The 21,845-nt window shown below is 41.0% G+C and overlaps 1 protein-coding gene and 1 non-coding gene across 2 annotated transcripts in view; both read left to right on the top strand.

Moving 5' to 3' along the window:
• The window catches only part of Armc2 (armadillo repeat containing 2), a 110,148-nt gene that overhangs the window by 74,281 nt on the left and 14,022 nt on the right, over positions 1 to 21,845 (top strand). The window contains exons 12-13 of the mRNA XM_026389622.2: positions 842 to 941; positions 15,419 to 15,737. Coding sequence (XP_026245407.2) covers positions 842 to 941; positions 15,419 to 15,737 — 419 coding nt within the window. The remainder of the gene's footprint in view (positions 1 to 841; positions 942 to 15,418; positions 15,738 to 21,845) is intronic.
• Trnaa-agc (transfer RNA alanine (anticodon AGC)) lies at positions 4,601 to 4,672 on the top strand. The gene has a single exon. It is a non-coding gene; the product is annotated as a tRNA-Ala (tRNA).

Here is a 21,845-nt window from a genome sequence, read left to right as displayed (position 1 = left end):
CTTCTATGGGTATATTTTTCTTCGGTAGTAAAAACTCATCTTTCTTTTTAGACTTCTTAAGACTATATATTATCCTTTGAGCACTGCTTTAGCTACATTATACAAATTTTGACTTGTAATATTTTTGTTATTATTCAGATATATTTTTAGGTATTCTTATTTCTTTGACCCATTAGTTATATGTTTCTAAAAATATTTTTAAAATATATTTTGAAAATTGCTTTGTAACTTAAGTGTACTCTGACCAGAAAGTATCTTTAAGATATTGGTTCTCTGAAAATTTACTGAGATTTGTTTATAGCCTGCTACATGGTCAAATTTTGAAAGTATGACTGACATTGTTCTATTGATCTATCAATTAGTAAGAAATTTGTGAACATCTCCCAATTTTATGTGGGTTTGTTGGTATTGCCTTGTGGATTTTGTTTGCTCACTTGCTTGCTGTAGAAATTTTAAAGCCATTTTAAAGATCTTTTACCTTAAGGTCTACTTTTCCTGATAGCAGAGCACTACTAGCTTGGTATATTAGAGCAGTTGTACATTGCTCATGTAGATGTGTTATAGTCTTCAGTCTTCTTCTGTTTTTCAATTTGTTTGTTTATTTGTTTGATTATTTATTTTTTAATTTTTTAAATTTTTAATTTCCTTGCTCCATATCCCCAGAATATAGAGTGGACATCAAGTCTCTTTACAGCTTCTCTAGGCTGGTGCGTGGAGTATTTGTAGACTCCTTTTAATGAACTGGGCAACTGTGAAGGGCTAAGGTTAATGTGATATTATATCTTCCTGAATTTTATAGGAAAACATTTAACTTTTATTTTCCCATTTGGCATTTCTGCAGCAAACTAACTACTTATCGTGATGGCTGTGCAGCCTTGGCCAACTATTCCAGATGTTATGCCTTATTTTTGAATCTGATAAACAAATACCAGAATAAGCAGGTCAGTTCTTCATGCATTTGATTTTTCAGTGTCTTCTGTGTTTTTGTACTGTCGTATTTGTGTATGCCCATGTTGAATGACTTTGTGTTTTGAATATATAGATTCCTATTAGAAGCTTCCATTAGATGTATAATGTACTGCCCTAGGAGGCAGTGAGTTACCTCCAGGCATTAAAGAAGGAATAATTTGAGGCAGAAAATGTCTCAATGGGATATAGTTCAAGGGGACTCCTGGCTTATGGAGGAGGTGGGGTGGACTACAGGAGCGTTGGTCCTCCCAATGACCTATAGACGACCTACATGACAGTCATCTTGCACTAGCTATTTCAGTAGGAAGCTCAGTAGGCTCCATCCCAGGCCTGTGGAGTCAGAGGGGTGGAATTAGACCTATCCACCTGCATTTTAACAAAGATCATGACAACTTCTGATGCAAATTAAAGTTTGGGATCCCTCCATACTGGCTGTCCCTGAAAGATTCTTATAGTTCTTAAATTCTCTAATTTTTTGACTGTGTTGTATTTAGAAGATGGAATTTCTAGGTAAAGGATATAAATGGGATAATTTAGGGTGTTGTTTTTGTTTGGGGTTATTTATTTATTTATTTATTTATTTTTGTAGTACTGGGGATTGAACCTAGGGGATGTGGCTTAGTGGTTAAACACCCTGTGTTTAATCTCCAGTACCCAAAATAAATAAATAAAGAAAGAAAGAAATTAAAGGTGATAAAATCTTGGTTAAAGTGCCAGTAAGTTTTTTAAAAAAAACTGATTTACAATTATGCACTTGAATTTGAATTCTGGATATTTGGCTTACAAATGCCTATACTTATATATTTTTTATTTTCTATAAATTACATACTTTGAAAGATTTCAAGGTATAGTAATTCACCATGTCAAGTGAAGAATGAATTTGATTAATCTACCTTAACATATTCATTTAAGTGTCCATTAAACATTTAATTTAGATTTAGGGCAATATATCATTAGAACTGTAATCTTTGGACAAACGAATTAACCCAATGAAAAGCTTCGGTACTCTTCTTCCTGAATTTCTTTTTGAAGGGAAAAATGTTAAATGACAGAAAAGAGAATATATTATAGTCGGAAAAGAAATCTTTTAGCTGTTAAAAGATATTTATTTATATACTATAATTTCATGGATTTGAGATAATTTTACTTTACCATCATTGTTTTTTCTACTTTGGTAATTTGGTCTTGAGTAAATTAGATTACTTTTAACTAGAGGAGACCACTTTGTGCCTTACTCTACAATTTTCAAATGAGGTGAAAGAAAATATTTCTGTTTAATGTTTGATTTCAAGCTATGTCAAAAATTAGTTTATTTTTTTTAAAGGAAGAGTATAGGCAAAGAGCCCTGTTGTTTTGTGGCATTGCTAGTAGATACTGTTTCGTCTATGATCATAGCTTATCTGATAGCCATCGTTAATAAGCTAACAAAAATCCTAGTATCTTGCCAACCTGACAGACTGTATTGGTCAGGGGATGCTTTTTCTGGCTTAAGGGACTAAGTAGCCTAATAATTGACATAAAGTTTTGTCACCCTTCTCACTAAACTGCTTTCCGCTTTGGTTTAAAAGTCACATGTCTCTATTAATTTATAATTTTGTTTTCCTATTAAAATTAATTTCCAAAGAAGAATGAAGAGCATATTTCATATAGACCCACCAAAGAAAAGCATAACTTATTATTTTAATCACCAAACTTATTTTAATCACTTTGGTGAAAATCACATTAAAATGTATTACATATTTCCTTTCCATCTTAGAAGATATTAAAAATAATTTAACCTCAGCTGGATATGCTGGGGCACAGCTGTATTCTGAGCAACTCCAGAAGCTGAGGCAGGAGGATGGAAAGTTCCAGGCTAGCCTCACCAACTAAGCACCCCTGAGTTTAATCCCCAGTGCTGGGGGTGGAAGGGAAGAGTCCTTTGGGTACTCTCACCAAGAGCCTGTTATGATGTTCCTAATTGCCAGCAAATAAGAGCAAAGCAGAAATTATAACCAAAGGCAGAGGTAAGCAAGCAGTAGAAAAGAGAGAGAGAAAAGCTATAGAAGGAAGACACAGACACTTAAGGAAACTCATCAGTAGACTTGGGCACTGGGAGTGGGGGACTAAGAGCCTCTAGAGCAATAACTGGACCTTAGAATAATGACTTTTGAACTATCATTATTATTTTTTCGAGGTACTGGGGATTGAACCCAGGGTGCCTTACCACTGAGCTATACATCCCCAGGCCTTTTCATGTTTTTATTTTGAGACATTATTCTCAGGGCCTCACTAAATTGCTGAGGCTGGCTTTGAACTTGTACTCCTCCTGCCTCAGCCTCCTGGGCTGATGGGATTACAGGTGTGCTCCACCATGCCCAGCCCAAATGATTCTTTGATCAGATTTCTCTAATGACCTCTCATCTTTAAAAAACAATTCATATTTAAAGATGTAGCTCTCTGATCCTCTGCTCCGTGAAGCTTCCCAAGATCATTCAATCCCTCCCTCACCAGTACATCATTTTAAAGACTTCAGTGTAGCTAGTACATCCGGCTCCTAGGCCCAGAACCAGGAACCTAACCAGTATGTCTAGGGTCATAATCATGCCACTGTGATTAAAAACAAAAACAAAAAACAAAAAGAAAGGAAAATCCAAAACTTAGAAATAAGGTGTCATGGGGGAGGAGACATGTCCTGACAAAGTCATGCTGGGCCTTTGTTCAGTGGCCGGCCCATGATTTCAGTCTCAGGACAATCTACAGGTGTTTGAATTGGCTATCTACTGTGTGATTAGAATCCGGATAGTATGAAGTTATACATTAATTTGTAGATTTCTGTCTGGTAGACAGAATCACCACAACAGTTATGTTTTTACAATACTTTGTAGGCTATTAGCCAGGTGTATGGCTAAGCTAGATATCTTTTTTTATGGTTGTTCTGTTTAGATATACATGACAGTAGAATGCATTTTGATACATTATATCACATGGAGTGTAACTTTTTCTAATTAGATCCCATCCCTGTGGTTGTACCTGGTGTGGAGTTTCACTGGTCATGTATTCGTATATGAGTATAGGAAAGTTATGTCCAATTCATTCTACTGTCTTTCCCATTCCCATCCTTTCTCCCTTCCTTTCATTCCCCTTTGTCTAATCTAGTGAACTTCTGCTCTTCCCTCCCTCCAAGCTAGAAATCTTATTCTAATGTTCCTTATTTTTAAAAATTTCTGGCAATTAAAAAACCTCAGAGCCTTGCACACATTAGGAAAGTTCTGTGCCACTGCACTACATGCTGAGCCCTTACTTTGATATTCCTCTACATCTTGTAAACTCCCCATTCTTTAATTGTTCTTGAGATCAACTTTGTCATTATATGGAATCTCTCCTGTAGGACACAAATATTTAAATGTGTTGATTTTATCTTTATTTATATAATATTCTTTTTTTTCTAAATATGTATTTTTTTTAGTTGTAGGTGGATACAATACCTTTATTTTATTTTTATGTGGTGCTGAGGATTGAACCCAGTGCCTCATGAACCCAGTGCCTCACACATGCCAGGCAAGTGCACTACCACTGAGCCCCAGCCCCAGCCCCTGAGTCATATTCTTAATGCCTCTATTTCCCTTTACTTAAAGATTGAAATGGGGGCTGGGGTGTGGCTCAGTGGTAGAGCACTCACCTAGCACGTGCGAGGCCCTGGGTTCAATCCTCAGCACCATATAAAAATAAATAAATAAAGTTATTATGTCCAACTACAACTAAAAAATAAATATTAAAAAAAAAGATTGAAATGTTACACTTTTGAGCCATGTCTTTGGTTTTTATCTAGTAAGAGAAATACTTAATTTATATTTTCCTCAAAACCAAAATATTTTGGAAGCACAGGGAAAGAGGTCAGGTTACAAGGAAGTGATTATGTGTCCCAACTACTTCCAAAAATCATTAACCAAAAGCTCCTATAAATCTTTGTAAAAATATTTCTCTTGTGGTTCTTCAAATGGTTTTCATTAGTGTAGCTGCCTCACCCAAGAGAGAGTTCCCAAGAGAAGCAGACTTCTCTTGATAAACCTGGAATGTTGCCGTTAGAGTAGGCTCATGATAAGTGCTGAAAGAATGATTTTGACTATGTGGAACATTTTGGAATCTGTAAAGTGCTATAAAATATTTTTTCTAATACTCAATTACTTCTTCCTTAAATATTTACTTTTTTCTTCCTAGTTTGGAGGAGGAAATAATAAGAATTTTTTTCCCATACTTTTCCTATTGGTGGCCTTCAACAAACAAGAGCAGAAAGGAAATGATGAATTTTAAATGACTTCAAACCAGCAAAGCAACTTAGGTTCATGTTCCTCTTGGCTCAGGTGGCCAATTGAATCTGATTTGTTTTCACTCTTTTTCTAGAAATAAAAATAATTTCCAGAAACCCCACACCATAGTCTGATGTGAGTGTATTGATTTGAAGTGGTTAAAACTTTGCTACACCTGAGGTTTGCTGGGATGTGAGGTTTAGAGCTGATCTTTGAAAAGTAATTTGGCCCTCCAGCAACTTAAATAGAATTACTACTTCCTATAATTATTTTTGTTTCAACCCTAGGAAATGTTTCTGAAGAGTAACTTGGGTTGTAGAAATATACTTTGGGAGATTTGTAGCTTGTACAGAGATTTGTACACAGCTATCACTGAGTGCTTAAACAATCAGTAAGAGCTCCCATACTTTACCTTTGTGCTGAGAGGTTAGGCGCGCCTCTGTTTTAAAAGCCTAATGTTTAGAATCAGCATAGGTTTCATGTTTCTAAGACCTTTATTTTTGCTTTTGTGTGTGTGTGGTTTCTAAGGAACTTATTTAATCAACTTCCAGAGTGCTCTAGAAACCTGCATTTTTAACAAGGACCCCAGATGATTCTGGATCTTACATTAAAGTGTGGTTTAGAGGAGCGTTTTGAAACTTCATTATGTCAGATTACGTAGATAGTAAAATTAAATTTAAAGTCATGTAATTGAATGAGAGAATTTCTTTATAAAGTAATATAATGTGGTTGTGAAAATGAAATTGTCTATATAGTTACAATCCTAAAATAAGAATGCTAAATCAAAATCTATTCAACAATAAGAAACATTAACAGGGAAAATTCAAGTACAAATGAAGACATTCTCTGAATTCCTATGTTTCATGGAACATGAAAAATCACCAATCTTTTATTCCATTTCTTGTACATTGTTCTGTATCTGCATTCTCTGTGTCGGACTGGTTCCCTGGATTTATTTCATTTTCTGTGTGAACTCTCCACAAGTGGATATCATTGGCTACTGTTTTAGGAGTGACGGTCCTTCTGGGTGTCCATTGTTAGTCCTCATGCTTACTTCATACCCCTGCTGTCAAACAGAACCTGGCTCTTCCTCACAGAGCCCTGCTTGTCACTAAGACTCATTTCAAAATTATATCACTTTTATGGCTGTGTTTTAAAGAACATAGAAACAGAAATAGAAAGAAAGAAAGAAGAAAGGGAGGAAGGAAGGGAGAAAGAAAGACCTATACGTTGATAAGTGTCATAAATGTCACTCACACCTCTGAATGTGATCTCATCAGGCTGATGAGCTCCACAGGAAGCTGTGATTAGGGCTTCCACAGCCCATCCAGGGAAAATCTGCTAGTAATCCAGGTAGTACCAGGGCCAACTGCTGTTGGGACAAGTAAAATACTTCCTCCTCGCCTGTTGTTGTTTTCTATTTTAAAGGAGGAGGATGGAAATTATGTTAGAAACCATTATCAAAAGTAAAAAAAAAAAAAAAAAGTTACATTATTTTTAATTTCCCACTATTCTTTATCTTTCTTTATCTCTTGTCAAGGTCAAGTCTGATTTCTGTATACAAGAACAGGTCTTTATGAATATACTTCATCTGTCTGTTATGAAGTCCATCGATAATAAGGGGGGGGCAGGTTTCACTTTTGTTTTCTACACATCTGTGTTGTGAAAATTATTTGCGAGAAACATAGATTTATTATTTTTTTAAAAAGCAGTTTTATAGAAACAGACTGTGGTGAGTTCTTTCCTGTCTTAAATCAGTGGCTCCCAAACTTTCCTTATCATCAGAGTCACCAGCACCAGAAGAGCTTTAAAAATACAGGTTCCCAGGCCCCACCCTGGGAGAGTCTGATTCAGGCCTGGGGTGGGACCCAAGAAACTAATTTTGAGAGACTCCAGCAAGGAATTCTGATGAGCAGCAGGTTTGGGAACCTATACATTTTTAAGGTGGTTCCTTAAAATGCTTTTCTCCAATATTGACAGCATCGAGTTGCCCCCCAAAATGCAAGAGATTTTAAAGTGATTAATCAAATCAGCCACAAAGGGTCAGTCTTTCTCTACTGTTGCTTGGCTGACAGCAGACCTTCCTGACAGTAGAAACCAAATTGGCAATAGCCTCCAGGCACTGATGTAAGTAAGCGTCCCCTGGAAGTGGTGACACCCATTTGCCTTTTACCCCTTACAACAACAGCTGAGGGACAGTTTCTTAGAGAAAACAGGATGGTACATAAGACTCTTCCCTAAGCGTGCTCTGCCAGACTCGTGTCGAAACAAGTTGTCCTGGGACCAAAGCTAGTTTGACAAGGTGGCCATTGTGTGGATAAAGCCTCAGGCATAGGGTCAAAGTAGACCATTCAGGACGGATGAGAACAGGACCCTCAGACTCTCAGAACTGCCTACCCAAGAGATACATTGACTGCAGTTAGCTAGATAAGCTAGAGTTGTTGGTTCATTTGTTTTGTGAAAAAGCCACCAAGATTTTTTTATTAAAACAATCACCAAGTGTTCCTGCAGATGTCCTGTTTGAGAGTTCAGTAAATACCCATATCTAAACTTATGTTAAGTTTGCAACAGATAAATTTGAGAGTGATTGGTCCATTAGTCCAGATTTTACCACCATAGTAGCCCTCTGTGAACGGGCCTCAGTCTGCATGAGATGGTTGTGTTATATAGCCAGGGAGTTCTGCTTCATCAACTGTCTCAATGAAAAGGAATCCACTCCTCCCAGCTCTCATGACAGACTTCTGCAGGGACAACAGGGGAAACTTTGTTGGCTCATATCTATTCAGTTAATTTGTCCAAGATCCATGACCCAACTAATAACTCTAGTTCCCATAGACACAAAAACAGCATTTTAGTCAGCTTGATGCAGTTTGAAAGCTAAACTTTAGAGTTAGGTAAAAATGCTGACCAAAATTCAATTAAATGACAAATCTCGTTTAAGAAATATGCACATATTGTCTGCTTTATGGTGTAAACTACATTTGGTACAAACCAAATGTGCAAACAGATGGGCTTAATAACGAAGGAAGAAGCAGGGCTGCTCTCAGCTTTGTGAAGCAGAGCCTGCCTTAGGAGGTGCCTCTGACGTCAGTGTTGCTACATTTAGCAGCTCAGCAAAATACATGTGGGTTTGTTTTTTGGAAGAACATGAAGGGATTTTCCCCCATTTCTTCTGTAAATATCTACAGGGAAAGAGATCTGGTAAAATGCCTCAAATCAGACAAGATGCAATATTTTGCAAAGGTCACTCACTGTCCAAAGAGAACAACCTTTATCTGCATTCTCATGACTTGTGCCTATCAATCCACTGTCTATTTTTTTTTTTTTAAAGAGAGAGTGAGAGAGGAGGGAGAGAGAGGAAGAGAGAGAATTTTTAATATTTATTTTTTAGTTCTTGGCGGACACAACATCTTTGTTGGTATGTGGTGCTGAGGATCGAACCCGGGCCGCACGCATGCCAGGCGAGCGCGCTACCGCTTGAGCCACATCCCCAGCCCCAATCCACTGTCTATTTAACATTCTGCACTTGTAGATATGATGAGTTCCTTGGTTTTTTTTAAAAAAACAGAACTTCCAGATGCTGGGTAGTCATTGTTAGAGTCTTTGCAAACACTGTCTGGGAGTTGCCAGGCTCGTCCTTGCTTGTGCAAGAAGTCAGACTTCTTTTAGGGTAAGTGGTTGTTTGCAGCCACGCTGTGCAGTGGACAGTGATTTGCAATTCTTAGGCATTGTGGTGTCAGAAATGAGACCTGGAATGTCTGGACAGTGTGGGCTGAAAACAAAACCTCCCCCACTTTTGTAGCTCCTTATTTCTAACGGAATCCTATCCCATTGGCAGCCCAGAGATAACCAGTGACCTCTCTTTCGCCTCCATTCTCTTTGGGGCCGCAGAGGATTGGTTCTGAAGACTCCTCCACCCCTTCCCCTGGCGCCTTTGTATGGCAACTTGGCTCCACAGGCCCTCTGCCTCCTCCCTGGCAGTAGGTGCCCTGTGGCTGTCTTCCCAGCCCCGCTGCCGGCACATTCCCAGTGGGTGCCCAGAGCACTTGGCTGAGCTGCTCCTTTTTTCAGCCTTGGCCTTGGCCTGCACCCCTGACGGGGCAGGCGGCACAATAAGCCCTGAGCTTGTTCATTTTTTCCAGTCCTGCTGTTTTGCCCTTGTGGAACTGGCTCTTCCCCCACTCAGCATGGAACCAAATGCCTGATTTATGTCTGCTGGCTTAAAAAAGAACCGAACACAGTGAAATTCTAGCATTGCCCTGATACTTCTGAATGATAGCCACATTTAGAGGCATGTAGTGGGGGAATGAGTAGATGGATGGAGAAATCAAGTATTATCTCTTGTTGTTTTAAATTGTTTTCTATTAAGATTGTAGGGTTTGAGCCTCCAACATCTCAGATTCTTCCATTTTATATAGTTAAACACTCAGGCAAACTGTTAACCTGCCTTCCGTGCCCTGGGATTAATTATCATTTTTTTTATAGCAGTGCACAATCTGTCTTACAATTTGGTAACATTTTTCTGTTCTTCAAGCCACCTATCAGCTCAAGTACCATTTGTTTAAGGGTGAGGAAGTTGGATTAAATGATGCAAATTGCAAATCTTGATTCAACCCTCAGGTGTGAGAAGTTTCCAACCAGAGTTTAAGAGGGCATTTAAGTAATTTAATTTTCTGGTTTAGAGAGAATACAGAGTTTAAGGCCATTTGCACTCCCTTCAGTTTTAACCTATTCTTGAAAATCTTTTAAAAATGTTTTCCTTTGCTCAGTAGAAATAGTCCTCGCCTAAATAAGTGGAGTCTGCTGAACATAGTTCATCCTTTCTGTGACAGCTTGATGTTGGTCCTTTCCCATGGCCAATATTATGCACATGAGCTATTTTAAGGTACTGTAGGAAGGGTGCGGGAATTGGGGAGGACTGTGTTCACTTTGGGGAGCAAGGTGAAGTAATGCAGAAGTGGTCTCACCAGATCAGATGGAGCATTAGATGCCAGGCAGGGGGATGATGTAATAGTTGTACTTCAAGAAGTGGTGTTTTGGGGGCTGGGGTAGAGCACTTGCTTAGCACGTGTGAGGCCCTGGGTTTGATCCTCAGCACCATATAAAATTAAATAAATAAAATAAAGATATTGTGTCCAACCACAACTAAAAAGTAAATAAATATTAAAAACAAACAAACAAAAAAAGAAGTGGTGTTTTGGACAGGCACAGTAGTTGATGCCTGGAACCCAGCTACTGAGAGGCTGAGGCAGGAGGATAGAAAGTTCAAGACTAGCCTCAGCAACTTAGTGAAACCCTGCCTCAAGATAAAGTAAAATGAAATAAAACAAAGGGCTATCATTGGAACTGGACATAGGCCATTCTGTTCAGCACAGTTTTGCCCCTTATTTTGTTCCAGTTAAAGTAATTTTATCTACTGGCCTAGAGGGCCCCTTTAGTCCAAGTAACATGCTTGCTCGTTAGGGCACAACATAAGCTGAACTAGGGAAAGATCCTGGGCTATAACTGGAATGCTCAGTGGAGGCCAGGCCTCCTACAGTAGGTGGACCCATGTGTCTAAGCTCTAGTTGGCTGAAGCAGTTGCTGGGCTGATTCCATTTTAAGCAAAATTAGAAAGTCAATGTGAACTGGTTATACTAGACTGCCTTCTTTAGGAAAAAAACATTCTCTCTCCTGATTCATCTTCAGTGTGCTGTTTCAAAAACACATAGTTATGGTGTAAAAATGCAGCTTTGTGTTAAATTTAATAAAAATGTAATAAAAGAGGAGTGTTGATTTATGGATGGTTCTCAGATATTGCATAAGAATAAAGGAATGGAAGATGTACACAGAGGAATTACAAATCAATGATTGGGGCCTTAGTTTAATTTCTACAAATCTTTGCAGGCTATTTAATCAAGTGATACTTTATAGATTTGAGGTGGATTGGGCTGCTGAGCAACACATAATCTCTCCATAGTACTGCTCAGGGCAGACTCAGTTCAGTGGGAGAGACTTCTGGAGTGGAGCTGAGGCCACTCGTGATCCTGGCGGGGTACAGGCTGTGCAGAGCCCTCTTGCTCAGCCTGCTGCTTCAGGATTGCAGGTTAGCCAAGGCAAGCCCTGGTGTGGGAGCAAGCGAACACTAGCTCTGCCAACCTGTCGTGAGACTGAGTCTCTTTTGGCCTATTCCCTGCTCCCTAGATTCGAGGAGAACGTTTGAAAAGGTGAAAAGAAAAGATTCCTTAGCCAACCCTGAGGAAGAGGACAGAAGCGGCGAGCACAGCAGTTTCTGGAAGTTGGGTGCTGTGAACGGCACAATCTGCCATCCCCATTTGTTGATCTTGCATGCCATCCTCCAGTTGGCACGGCTGCTGCCAGGAGCCGCCCCCTCCTTCTTCCATCTGAGGCAGGGAAAGAGATAGCGTGGCAGTATTAACTCCTCCTGCCCTGCAGCCTAGACTTTCTTTTTCCCCACATCGGGCTTAACCCACATCATGTTAGGACCCACAGAGATGTTAGAGTCAGAGAATTTTAAAAGTGGAAAGGGCCCAGGGGAATTTCCAGAAAAAGAAAAGCAGCATCTAACTTACCCAGATTAGGTCATGTGACAGTGGGTAGAAGTAATTTGAATTTTGAAGAAGGATGGTCACTAAGAAAACCTGCTTTATCTACAGCCAGGATCGGTTCTAAATACTCTGCACAGATCAGCAGTGATAGGTGGAGGTGATTCAAGGCAGAGTAGCCTGCTGGATTAGGTTAAGAGAAAAACAAGCCCATTACATGGAGGTGAAGCAGCAAGTTCTAAGAAGAGGGAAAGGGGGCAGGGGGTGCAGTACATCTAAGCATCCTTCAGAATATGGCGGTGACATTTTGGGGGTAAACTGATTAGTCCTAGTAATGATTTATAGCAATCAGAATGAACTGGCTATTAATTCCTTAAAAAGCATTTATTATCACTCATCATGTCCTCTCGGTTTTATTTAATATACATTTGTGGAAATGAGAGAAGAGCACAATCCAGGGAACATGGCTAAGTCCAAATGGTTAATGTCACTGTCACTGCCATCAAATGTGTGAGGGAGATTGCTGTCCTGCTGTGAGAGTCTCTGAATAGCTTTGTTCAGATGACAGAAGTGGGTCATCACTTTTAGTGGATTAGTTAATTTGTGTATGTAAAGCCTCACATCAGGGCCTGGCACATCATAAATTCTGTGTTAGTTGCTGTTACTATTGCTATTATTATTATTATTAATTATGATGATTTTTTGGAAGTAGGACTATAGAGTGTCTCATCAGAAAACAGTGAAGCACTCACAAAAATTTTGCTCACGGTGCTCAGCTTAGAAAATATAAAACAGAAATTTTCCACCAAGGAGCTCAATTCTTGAGAATGCTCTCTGTTTCTTGTGGGAAAGCTACTTTTTCTGTTGGGTCTGGCCCTAGGAGAAGCTTCCACCTTGGTACTCTCCTTCCAGAGCACAGGAGGCATTCAGGAATTACTTGAAAGGATTGTTGGGTTTATGGGAAGTGGGATTCCAGGATAACAATCAGATTGTGTGTGCTTGTTCTAGGTTCAAGTCCCACAGGCTCCAGCTTCTTTGGGGAATGGCTAGGTGATCAAAGAATGACATGGGGATGCAGGCCTATAATTTCAGTAACTGGGGAGGCCAAGACAAAAGGGTCACAAGTTCAAGGCCAGCCTGAACAACTTAGCAAGAAGCTATCTCAAAAAAATAAAAAGGGCTGAGGATCTACTACTACCTCAGTAGTAGATCTCCCCTGAGTTCAATCCCCAATACTGTGGTGGGACCTATTTATTTATTTATTTTTGTTACAGTGGATTGAACTCAGGGTCACTTAACCCCTGAGCCATGACCCCAGCTCTTTTTTTTGTATTGTGTTTAGAGGCTGGGCTTTGCTAAATTGCTGAGGCTGGCTTTGTGATCCTCCTGCTCCAGCCTCCAGAGCTGCTGGATTACAGGTGTGCACACAGTGCCCGGCCCCCATCTATACCTTCTTAAGACTCCTTTTGCCCACCCTGCCCCTCCTACGCATACTATCACGCTCTTTTGCCTTTTCAAGGTTGAGCTCAAGTTCTTTCTTGATAACTCTGCTGATCCCTCCATAATGTCCTCTTTTGTAAACTCTTCTAAGAATATTGGGTCTGTCCCACAGTTTATAGCCATTAACTAACATTTTACTGATAAGACAGTGAGAAGGTTTCCATGTAATACCTGAATTGTTACTCAATTTAACTTGTGCTTTGCCTATTTTATCTCGTTTACTATCACAATGCAATATTTTCCCCATTTTGCAAATGAGTTCCCAGGGACTCTGAGGTTGAGTCAAGTTCCTGTGTGAACCTAGACCCCCTGGCTGTAGGGCTGGAATTCATAATCCCCTTTGCTGTCCGGCTCCTCGCTTGGCCATTTTGGCCTTAGCTGTTTCCCCATACAGGTTAGCCTTACCTTCTCAAATAGATGATAAATTCTTCAGAGCGCTGTATCTCATCCTTGTTTATGATGTTGTGTGTTCCTCTAGGCCCCGCCCCATAGCGACATTATCTAAGAACTGACACTCTCTTTCCCAGGGTGGAGCAAACAGCAGATCCTCCTAATTGGATGGTGGCTGTGATTGGTTGAATGCTGTGAGTTGAACCATTTCCAAAAATGAATGCTGTCCTGGATCAGCTCCAGTTCTTGCCATAGTGTTAGGCCCTGTCCTGTCTGAATGTTGGCAAATGGCTCCCAGCTGCACAGCAGAGCCTTGCTGATTCTCTGCCAGTGAGTGTCAGGGGAAACTTTTTTTTTTCTTTTTCTTTTTTCCTTTTTATCTTTCAAGAACAAGAAGGAACAAGTTAGTATTGGCAGAGTAGTCGTAGGCAAATCTAAAAGTTGTCCTCTGCCCTTAGTCCTCCCAGTCTCTTTGCCCTACCCAATACCCTGCGCTGGGCCCCTGGAGTCCCACAAGGTTCTGTGAGCTTTGATGAAAATGGACCCGGCTGGTCATATTTGTCTGCTTCAATCAGCTGATAAGTACCAGTCTGATCCACAAAGTCAGGTTTATGGTAATCCCTTCTGGCCACGCATTTGCATTTTAAAAAGAGATAATCCCATAACTGTCAGCAGGCTGGCAACGCCAAAGAAGAGATAACTAAATGACACCCTAAGTGGGAGGCAGGGAGCAGACAGAGAAAGGACTCCAAGTCTGGGTAATCCTGGGTTCAAATCCTTCTCCACCCCTCACGGGTCATGTGACCTGCAGTTTCTTGCCTATAAAAGGGCACGATGCAGTGCATAATAATAAAAGTTGTCACCCAGGCCAGTGGTAGCCCTCAATAAGCATTACTTTAATGTGGAGAACTTGCCTAGCCTGTGGGAGGCCCTGGGTTTGAGCCCCAGCCCCACAAAAAATGAAATAAGAGTCTCATCCTCCCAGATGATCTACTGGTGGGTAAGACTTTTACTCTGAGCATAAAGAAGTGCTCAGTGTCTGAGGGGCCCTTCATTTCGGTCTGTTTTAGTACTGCTTCAGTGCCATTCATGCAATGGCTCTCAAATGGGGATGATGTTGCTCTGGGAGACAATTAGACATTTTGGTGGTCACTTCTGGAGAGGTGCTACTGGCATCTAGCAAGAAGATAGATGCTTTTAAACACCCTACAATGCACAGGACCCCCTCACCCCAATAACAAGTAATTATCCAGTCCCAAATATCAATAATGCCGAAATTAAGAATCCTGTTTTGACAGTCCACTTTTGGGAAATGCCTGACTTTTGGAAATGGAGTGCTTCAGCAGGAGGTTAATTCTTAGAAAAAGATTTGGATGCTCAAGAAGTCTGTTAGTGTCAAAACTTAGAATTCCATGACACATTGTCCCACTCAACTTATTGTTCTCTAGGGAGAAAAAGGCCACCCAGAATTGAAATTCCGAAGGATGAAGGATGTGAAGTTAATAGGCCTCACTGATCACATCAATCAGCTTGTATTCTTTTGTTGCCACCAAATCCTTTTACTCTCCTGTCAATTTGCACTCATCTTGGGAATCAAATACCGCATAAGTTAGTAACAGCCAGACGTGTTACATTTTACTATTAATTAAATTAAGAGTAAATTAAATATGACTTTTCTTTCTAATCACTTTGTTCTTATAACTCTTTGTCCTTCATTTATTTCAGGATCTAGTTATTCGTATTGTTTTTATTCTTGGCAACCTGACAGCAAAGAATAACCAGGCTCGGGAACACTTTTACAAAGAGAAAGGGAGCATGGAGACACTGCTCTCATTATTCCAGACCTTCTACCAACTCGATCTGCATTCGCAGAGGCAGGCACCTCCAGGAGCCGATCAGCCTGTCGCTCAGAGGCCACCATCAGAGGTGGAGGACGTACTCATCAAGCTGACCCGTGTGCTGGCTAACATAGCCATTCACCCGTGCATTGGCCCAGCTCTGGCCACCAATCCACAAGTCGTGGGCCTGCTGCTGACCACACTGGGTAAGAGCCAAGACCCTAAGATGCTTCTGTGGCCTGGGTGTGGTGACGGCTTGGCTCAGTTTAACAAACCCTCTTAGCTGTGTGAAGGAAAAATTCATTTTCTGGTCAGAACTGCCTTAAATATAATCCAGATTTTAAGAAATAGTAATGTAGATCATGGCTGAAATCCACCGAATCGTGAACTTTTAAAAGTTTAAAGGGTGAATTTTATGGTTGGTGAATTATATCACAATTTAAAGCAATTGTATCAATCAAATGAACAAAAATTGGCCAAACTAACCAGAGTTTACTTTCGCCCTGGTATACATTGAGGGTAGGGCTTCAGCATATGACTTTTAGGGGAACACAATTCAGTCCATAAGCATCCCATTTCCACTTACAAAACAAAAAAAATTTTTGTGGTCCTGAATATCAAACTCAGGGCCTTGTGCATGCTAGGCACCATTTTATCTCTCTATCTCTCTATCTATCTGTTTATTGATACTGGGGATTGAACCCTGGGCCTCATACTTACATGCTAGGAAAGTGCTCTATCACTGTGCTACACGCCCCGCCCCCCCCCCCCCAGCCCTTTTTAAATTTTAAGACTGAGTCTCACTAGGTTTGCCCAGGCTGGGCTTCAACTTGTGCAACTTGTGATTCTCCTACCTCAGCCTTCCAAGTAGCTGAGATTTTAGGCATGTAATCAGGCCCATCTTCTGTTTCCACTAGGGAAATTAACTGCAATCCTGGGTAATCAGTTTAACCAATACTAACCAGACTCATGAAAGATTTTGTTGCTGTGGAAAAAGTTTAATGTTTGACAGATATGATGTTTTAGGGTAACATATGAACACAACCCCACCCCAGCTGTTCAACTTATTATCCGTTTATTGAGTCCTTGCTGTATAAGCAGTCCTATGCTATGTGTTGCAGGTTTGGTTTAGTCTTCTCAGGCTGCTGTAACAAAGCACCATAGACTGGGTAGCCACTGAAACAACAGAAATGTATTTTCTCAGAGTTCTGAAGACTAGAAATCCAGGATCAAGTTGCCAGCAGAGTTGGTATTTTGGAAAGCTCTTCTGGTTTACACTTGGCTGCCTTCTTGCTGAGTCTTCACAGAATGCAGAGAACATGCTCTGGAGTCTCTTCCTTTTCTAATTAGGGCACCAACTCTATGTGATGGGGGTCCATCCTTATGACCTCAGTTCCACCTCCTCACGGGACCTATCTCCAAGTAAAGTTCCATTAGAGATTAGGACTTCAACATAGGAATTTGGGGAGGGGGAGAAGACAGACATTCAGTCCATAACAAGCCTTAAAAAATGTAGGCTGGTGGGGCAGGGGTTGTGGCTTAGCGGTAAAGCACTTGCCTAGCATGCGTGAAACACTGGGTTCAATACCCAGCACCACGTGAAAAAAAATAATAAAATGAAGATATTGTGCTCAAATATTTAAAAAAATTATATATGTAGGCTGGCATCTGCTTTCCTGGGACTCGGCGTCTATAGTGGAGGAATGTCAGCTGTGTGGGCGGCACCACACCACTAATGAAAAGTTCCAGCAGCAAGGCGCAGATGAGGGCAGGTCGGCTGAGGGGCTGAGCCCTGAGCACAATGATGGGTGTGTAGTTTACACCTTGTGTAAGTGACAATGCCTTACTTTATAATAGAGCTTTATGGTTTATAAAGCACTTTTGTACCTACTACCTCCCAACACTGTGAGGATATGTTTTTATTATTGTCATTGAACAGATGAGGAAATTGGGCCTGTGAATATAATGACTTCATGGGTCACAAAATTGCTAAGTGTGAGTCACTGAGTCCTAAATGTTACCTGTCTCAAAAAATAAAAAAAAGGAAAATACGCACATACACACACACACACACACACACATACACACACACATACACACATACACACACATATTTTTGTTGTTCTTGTTGTTGTTATTACTGGGGTTTGAACCTAGAGGTGCTTTTCCACTGAGCTTTTATTTTTTATTTTGAGACAGGGTCTTTTTTTTTTTTACATTTTTAATACCTTTTTATTTCTTTTTTAATTTTTATTTTTATTTATTTATTTTTTATTGTTGGTTGTTCAAAACATTACATAGTTCTTGACATATCATATTTCACACTTTGATTCAAGTGGGTTATGAACTCCCATTTTTACCCCGTATACAGATTGCAGAATCACATCAGTTACACTTCCATTGATTTACATATTGCCATACTAGTGTCTGTTGTATTCTGCTGCCTTTCCTATCCTCTACTATCCCCCCTCCCCTCCCCTCCCCTCTTCTCTCTCTACCCCCACTACTGTAATTCATTCCTCCCCCTTGTATTATTTTTCTCTTTCCCCTCACTTCCTCTTGTATATAATTTTGTGTAACCCTGAGGGTCTCCTTCCACTTCCATGCAATTTCCCTTCTCTCTCGCTTTCCCTCCCACCTCTCATCCCTGTTTAATGTTAATCTTCTTCTCATGCTCTTCGTCCCTACTCTGTTCTTAGTTACTCTCCTTATATCAAAGAAGACATTTGGCATTTGTTTTTTAGGGATTGGCTGGCTTCACTTAGCATAATCTGCTCTAATGCCATCCATTTCCCTCCAAATTCTATGATTTTGTCATTTTTTAATGCAGAGTAATACTCCATTGTGTATAAATGCCACATTTTTTTTTAATCCATTCGTCTATTGAAGGGCATCTAGGTTGGTTCCACAGTCTTGCTATTGTGAATTGTGCTGCTATGAGACAGGGTCTTAAGTTGCTCAGGGTGGCCTCCAACTTGCAGTCCCCCTGAGTTGCTGGGCTTGTAGGTGTGCACCACTGAGCCTAGCTCAAGAAAGGATTCTTAAATTCTGTCAGAGATCTGCCCCCGTGCCTTACCACTTCCATGTAATAATTTAAAAATCTACATATTTAGTCTTGAACTCTCTTCCAAGCTGCTGACTACACATAAAGCCGTCTGGGAGAAGATGCATCTAGCTGTTACAGAAATTCAGTTTCTGTTACAACCTCAAGCCTTTCAGCATTTGGATGAAACTTGTCCCTGTCTGCTGACACTCCTTCATCTTCCAGAGGATCAATCACCCTGGGGGTGTGTCTCATCTCAGGATGAGAGATACGCTGCTTCAGAGTCAGTTGTGGGACTATTAAAATACCCTTTCCCAATTTTATACCAGAACTGACTCTAAACCAGGCATGGTGGCGCATGCCTATAATCTGAGCAAATCAGGAGGCTGAGGTAGGAGGATCACAAGTTCAAAGCCAGCCTCAGCAATTTAGCGAGGTCCTAAGTAACTTAGTGAAACCCTGTCTCAAAATAAAAAATAAAAAGGGATGGGGATGTCGCTCAGGGGCTAAGTGCCTGTGTGTTTAATCCTTGGTACCAAAACAAACAAACAAACAAACAACAGCACTACCACCACCACCACCAACAACAACAACAACAAAAACAAAAAAACAACAAAACAGAAACTGACTCTAGGATGCTCACTAAATGTTTTTTTTTTTTTTTTTTTGATAGAGGGGCACTCTACCACTGCTCCCCACCTCCCCCTTTTTTTTCCTTTTGAGACAGGGTCTTGCCAAGTTGCTTCAGGGAATTATTACCATTAGCCCGTCTGGCTCCTGACTAACTAGCAGAAGCCCACAACCCACCCGGTGAGTTCTCCTCTGTTGCAGACCCAACCCTTTTCCCAGACTGTAGTTTGGCCAGGTAAAGAAGCTGAACCTGCAACACAGGAAAACTCATCCAGTAGTTCCCATCTCCCTGGTCCAGACCTCAGACACTTGGACTGGGTGATATGTGCTGTGAGTAGCCAAGTTAAGGAGTAGAGTTAGGCATGATTCACTGTCCCACAATTGTTAATCTTCACATATAATGTGGAGGAATTGCTGGCATCATATATTTTATGATGGTTACATTTCTAATTTCTGCCTATAAGCTAAAGGTAGAGTGAATAACTTGCTTTTTTTTTTTTTTTGGTAGAGGGGAACTCTATCACTGAGCTACATCTACATTCCCAGCACCCTCTGCTCCCCACCTCCCTTTTTTTTTCTTTTGAGACAGGGTCTTGCCAAGTTGCTGAGACTAAATTGCCCTCCTCCTGCCTCAGCCTCCTGGGTTGCTGGCATGTACCACCATACTCAGCTAATAACTTGCTTTTGACTCAAAAGAAGATTATGCTTTGGGACAGAAAAAAGAGTCCAGGAAGCAGATTTGACCCAAGAAAAAGGGTTGACCCAGGGGGCTGAGCATGTGTCCCCTGGCTGCATCCTTAGTTGGGCCTGTTTACTCCATGCTTCCATCACAAGTTTCTCTGGGAGTGGGGTGGTCTGCCTTGGTCATTTAGGGCATCCCCAGTGAGGTCTCTCCATTGTACCCCCTTGTGGTATGGAGCTCATGAATGGCCTACTTGTCTTCTTAAGTGACCAATGGAACTCTTATTCGATGGTTTTCAAAATTCTATACACATGAGACTCATCTGGCGAGTTTATTAAAGAGACAGATTCTTGGCCTCACCCTCAGAGGTTGTGATTCACCTCCTTAGTTGTGGGGCCGAGGAATTTGCATTTTCAAAAGCTCCCTGGCTGGTCCTGATGCAGGTGGCGGAAGACCTTCCTTGAGAAATGCTTCGGTCTGCAGTGTCTGCTCCCATGCGAGTTTGGGCAGACTCTCGGGATTAGTTGGGGTTCTCCAACAAGTTGGGGCAATTGGCAAGCAGGTGAACCCTTGTCTAGTCTATCTCCTGAAAGATTTTTGTTTCCCAAAAACCTTATAAGAGGGCAGAAGTCACACTTGCCTGGATCACCCACCTCCACTTTCGCTGTGCCTGGCCCAAAGACTAAATTACTTTCTGAGTCCCCATCCTAAACCATCTTAGAAGGAAGGTCTCTGCTGGTTTCCAACCTGAATTATCCATATCAATATGGAACGGTGATCAGATTCCCAGAGAAGGAAGCCAGCTTCAAAGTTCCTGTCCTCTCTGATGGGTAATTTAGGGCAACCCCACGTTAGCACCAGATTGTGACCATGGAAAGGGACTGCCCATGTACCCAGAGTTGGGGCAGTTGCTGCTCTGCTTAAACCCAGGATAGGTACTCCTTCTACCTCACCCCAGCCCTGCTCCCCTCCCAGAGGAGTTGCTTATACCCCAAGACTCATCTCTAGCAGCCAATCTCACCACAGAGGGTCTTTCTTTTTTCCTCAATACTGGGATGGAACCCAGGGGTGCTTTACCATTGAGCTACATCCCCAGCACTTTTTCCTTCTTTCTTCCTTTTCTTTTTTGAGATAGGATCTTGCTAAATTACTGAGGCTGACCTCAGAAACTTAAGCAAGGCCCCAAGCAACTTAGCTAGATGCTGCCTCAATGTAAAAAATAAAAAGAGCCTGGGGTGAAGTGGGAGGAGCTCCCCTGGGTCCAATTCCCAGTGCCAAGAGAAAAAAAAATCAAATGTTTCTTTAATAAAAAAAAAATCAAATATTTCTAGTAGGAACCATCTCTCTCAAGAGGCACCTAGACTCAGAGATTTGCTGCCTTAGGTATAAACTCCAAATTCCAGATCCCCTTACATTCATGAATCAGTGACAGAGGTAGCCTGGTACTCTCTGGCTTATGGGAAGCAGAGTATTACCCCGGCCAGCTTTAATAGGTCCTTAGCCTCAGTAGGGTGCTATGGAGAGTGTCGGACAGTCAGAGAGACCTGGATTCAGATATCTGCTCTGTGAATTCTGGCAAGGCATGTGACTTCTCTAAGCTTGGTGTTCTTATCTATAAAGTAGGGTATTAGGATGCTGCTATGGACTTTATTATGTTCTTCCATCACCACCATCAAATTCATGTGTTGAAGACCTAATCCCTAATGTAGTGATGTTTGGAGACGGGGCTTTTGAGAGATAACTAGTTTAGATGAGGTTATGAGGTGGGGCCCTCATGATGGGATTCGTGCCCTCATGAGAAGAGATACCAGAGGGCCCCATTTCCAAGTCTGAAAGAGACCCTCACTAGAACCTGACCACACTGGAACCCTGATCTTGGATTCCAGACTGTGAGAAAATTAAATTCGGTTGGCTTAAGCCATGTATATTTCATTATGGCATCTCAAAATGACTGAGACG

The sequence above is a fragment of the Urocitellus parryii genome, chromosome 8 (assembly GCF_045843805.1).
Source record: "Urocitellus parryii isolate mUroPar1 chromosome 8, mUroPar1.hap1, whole genome shotgun sequence".
NCBI classification, from domain to species: domain Eukaryota; kingdom Metazoa; phylum Chordata; class Mammalia; order Rodentia; family Sciuridae; genus Urocitellus; species Urocitellus parryii.
This window is presented reverse-complemented; position numbering and strand designations above follow the sequence as displayed.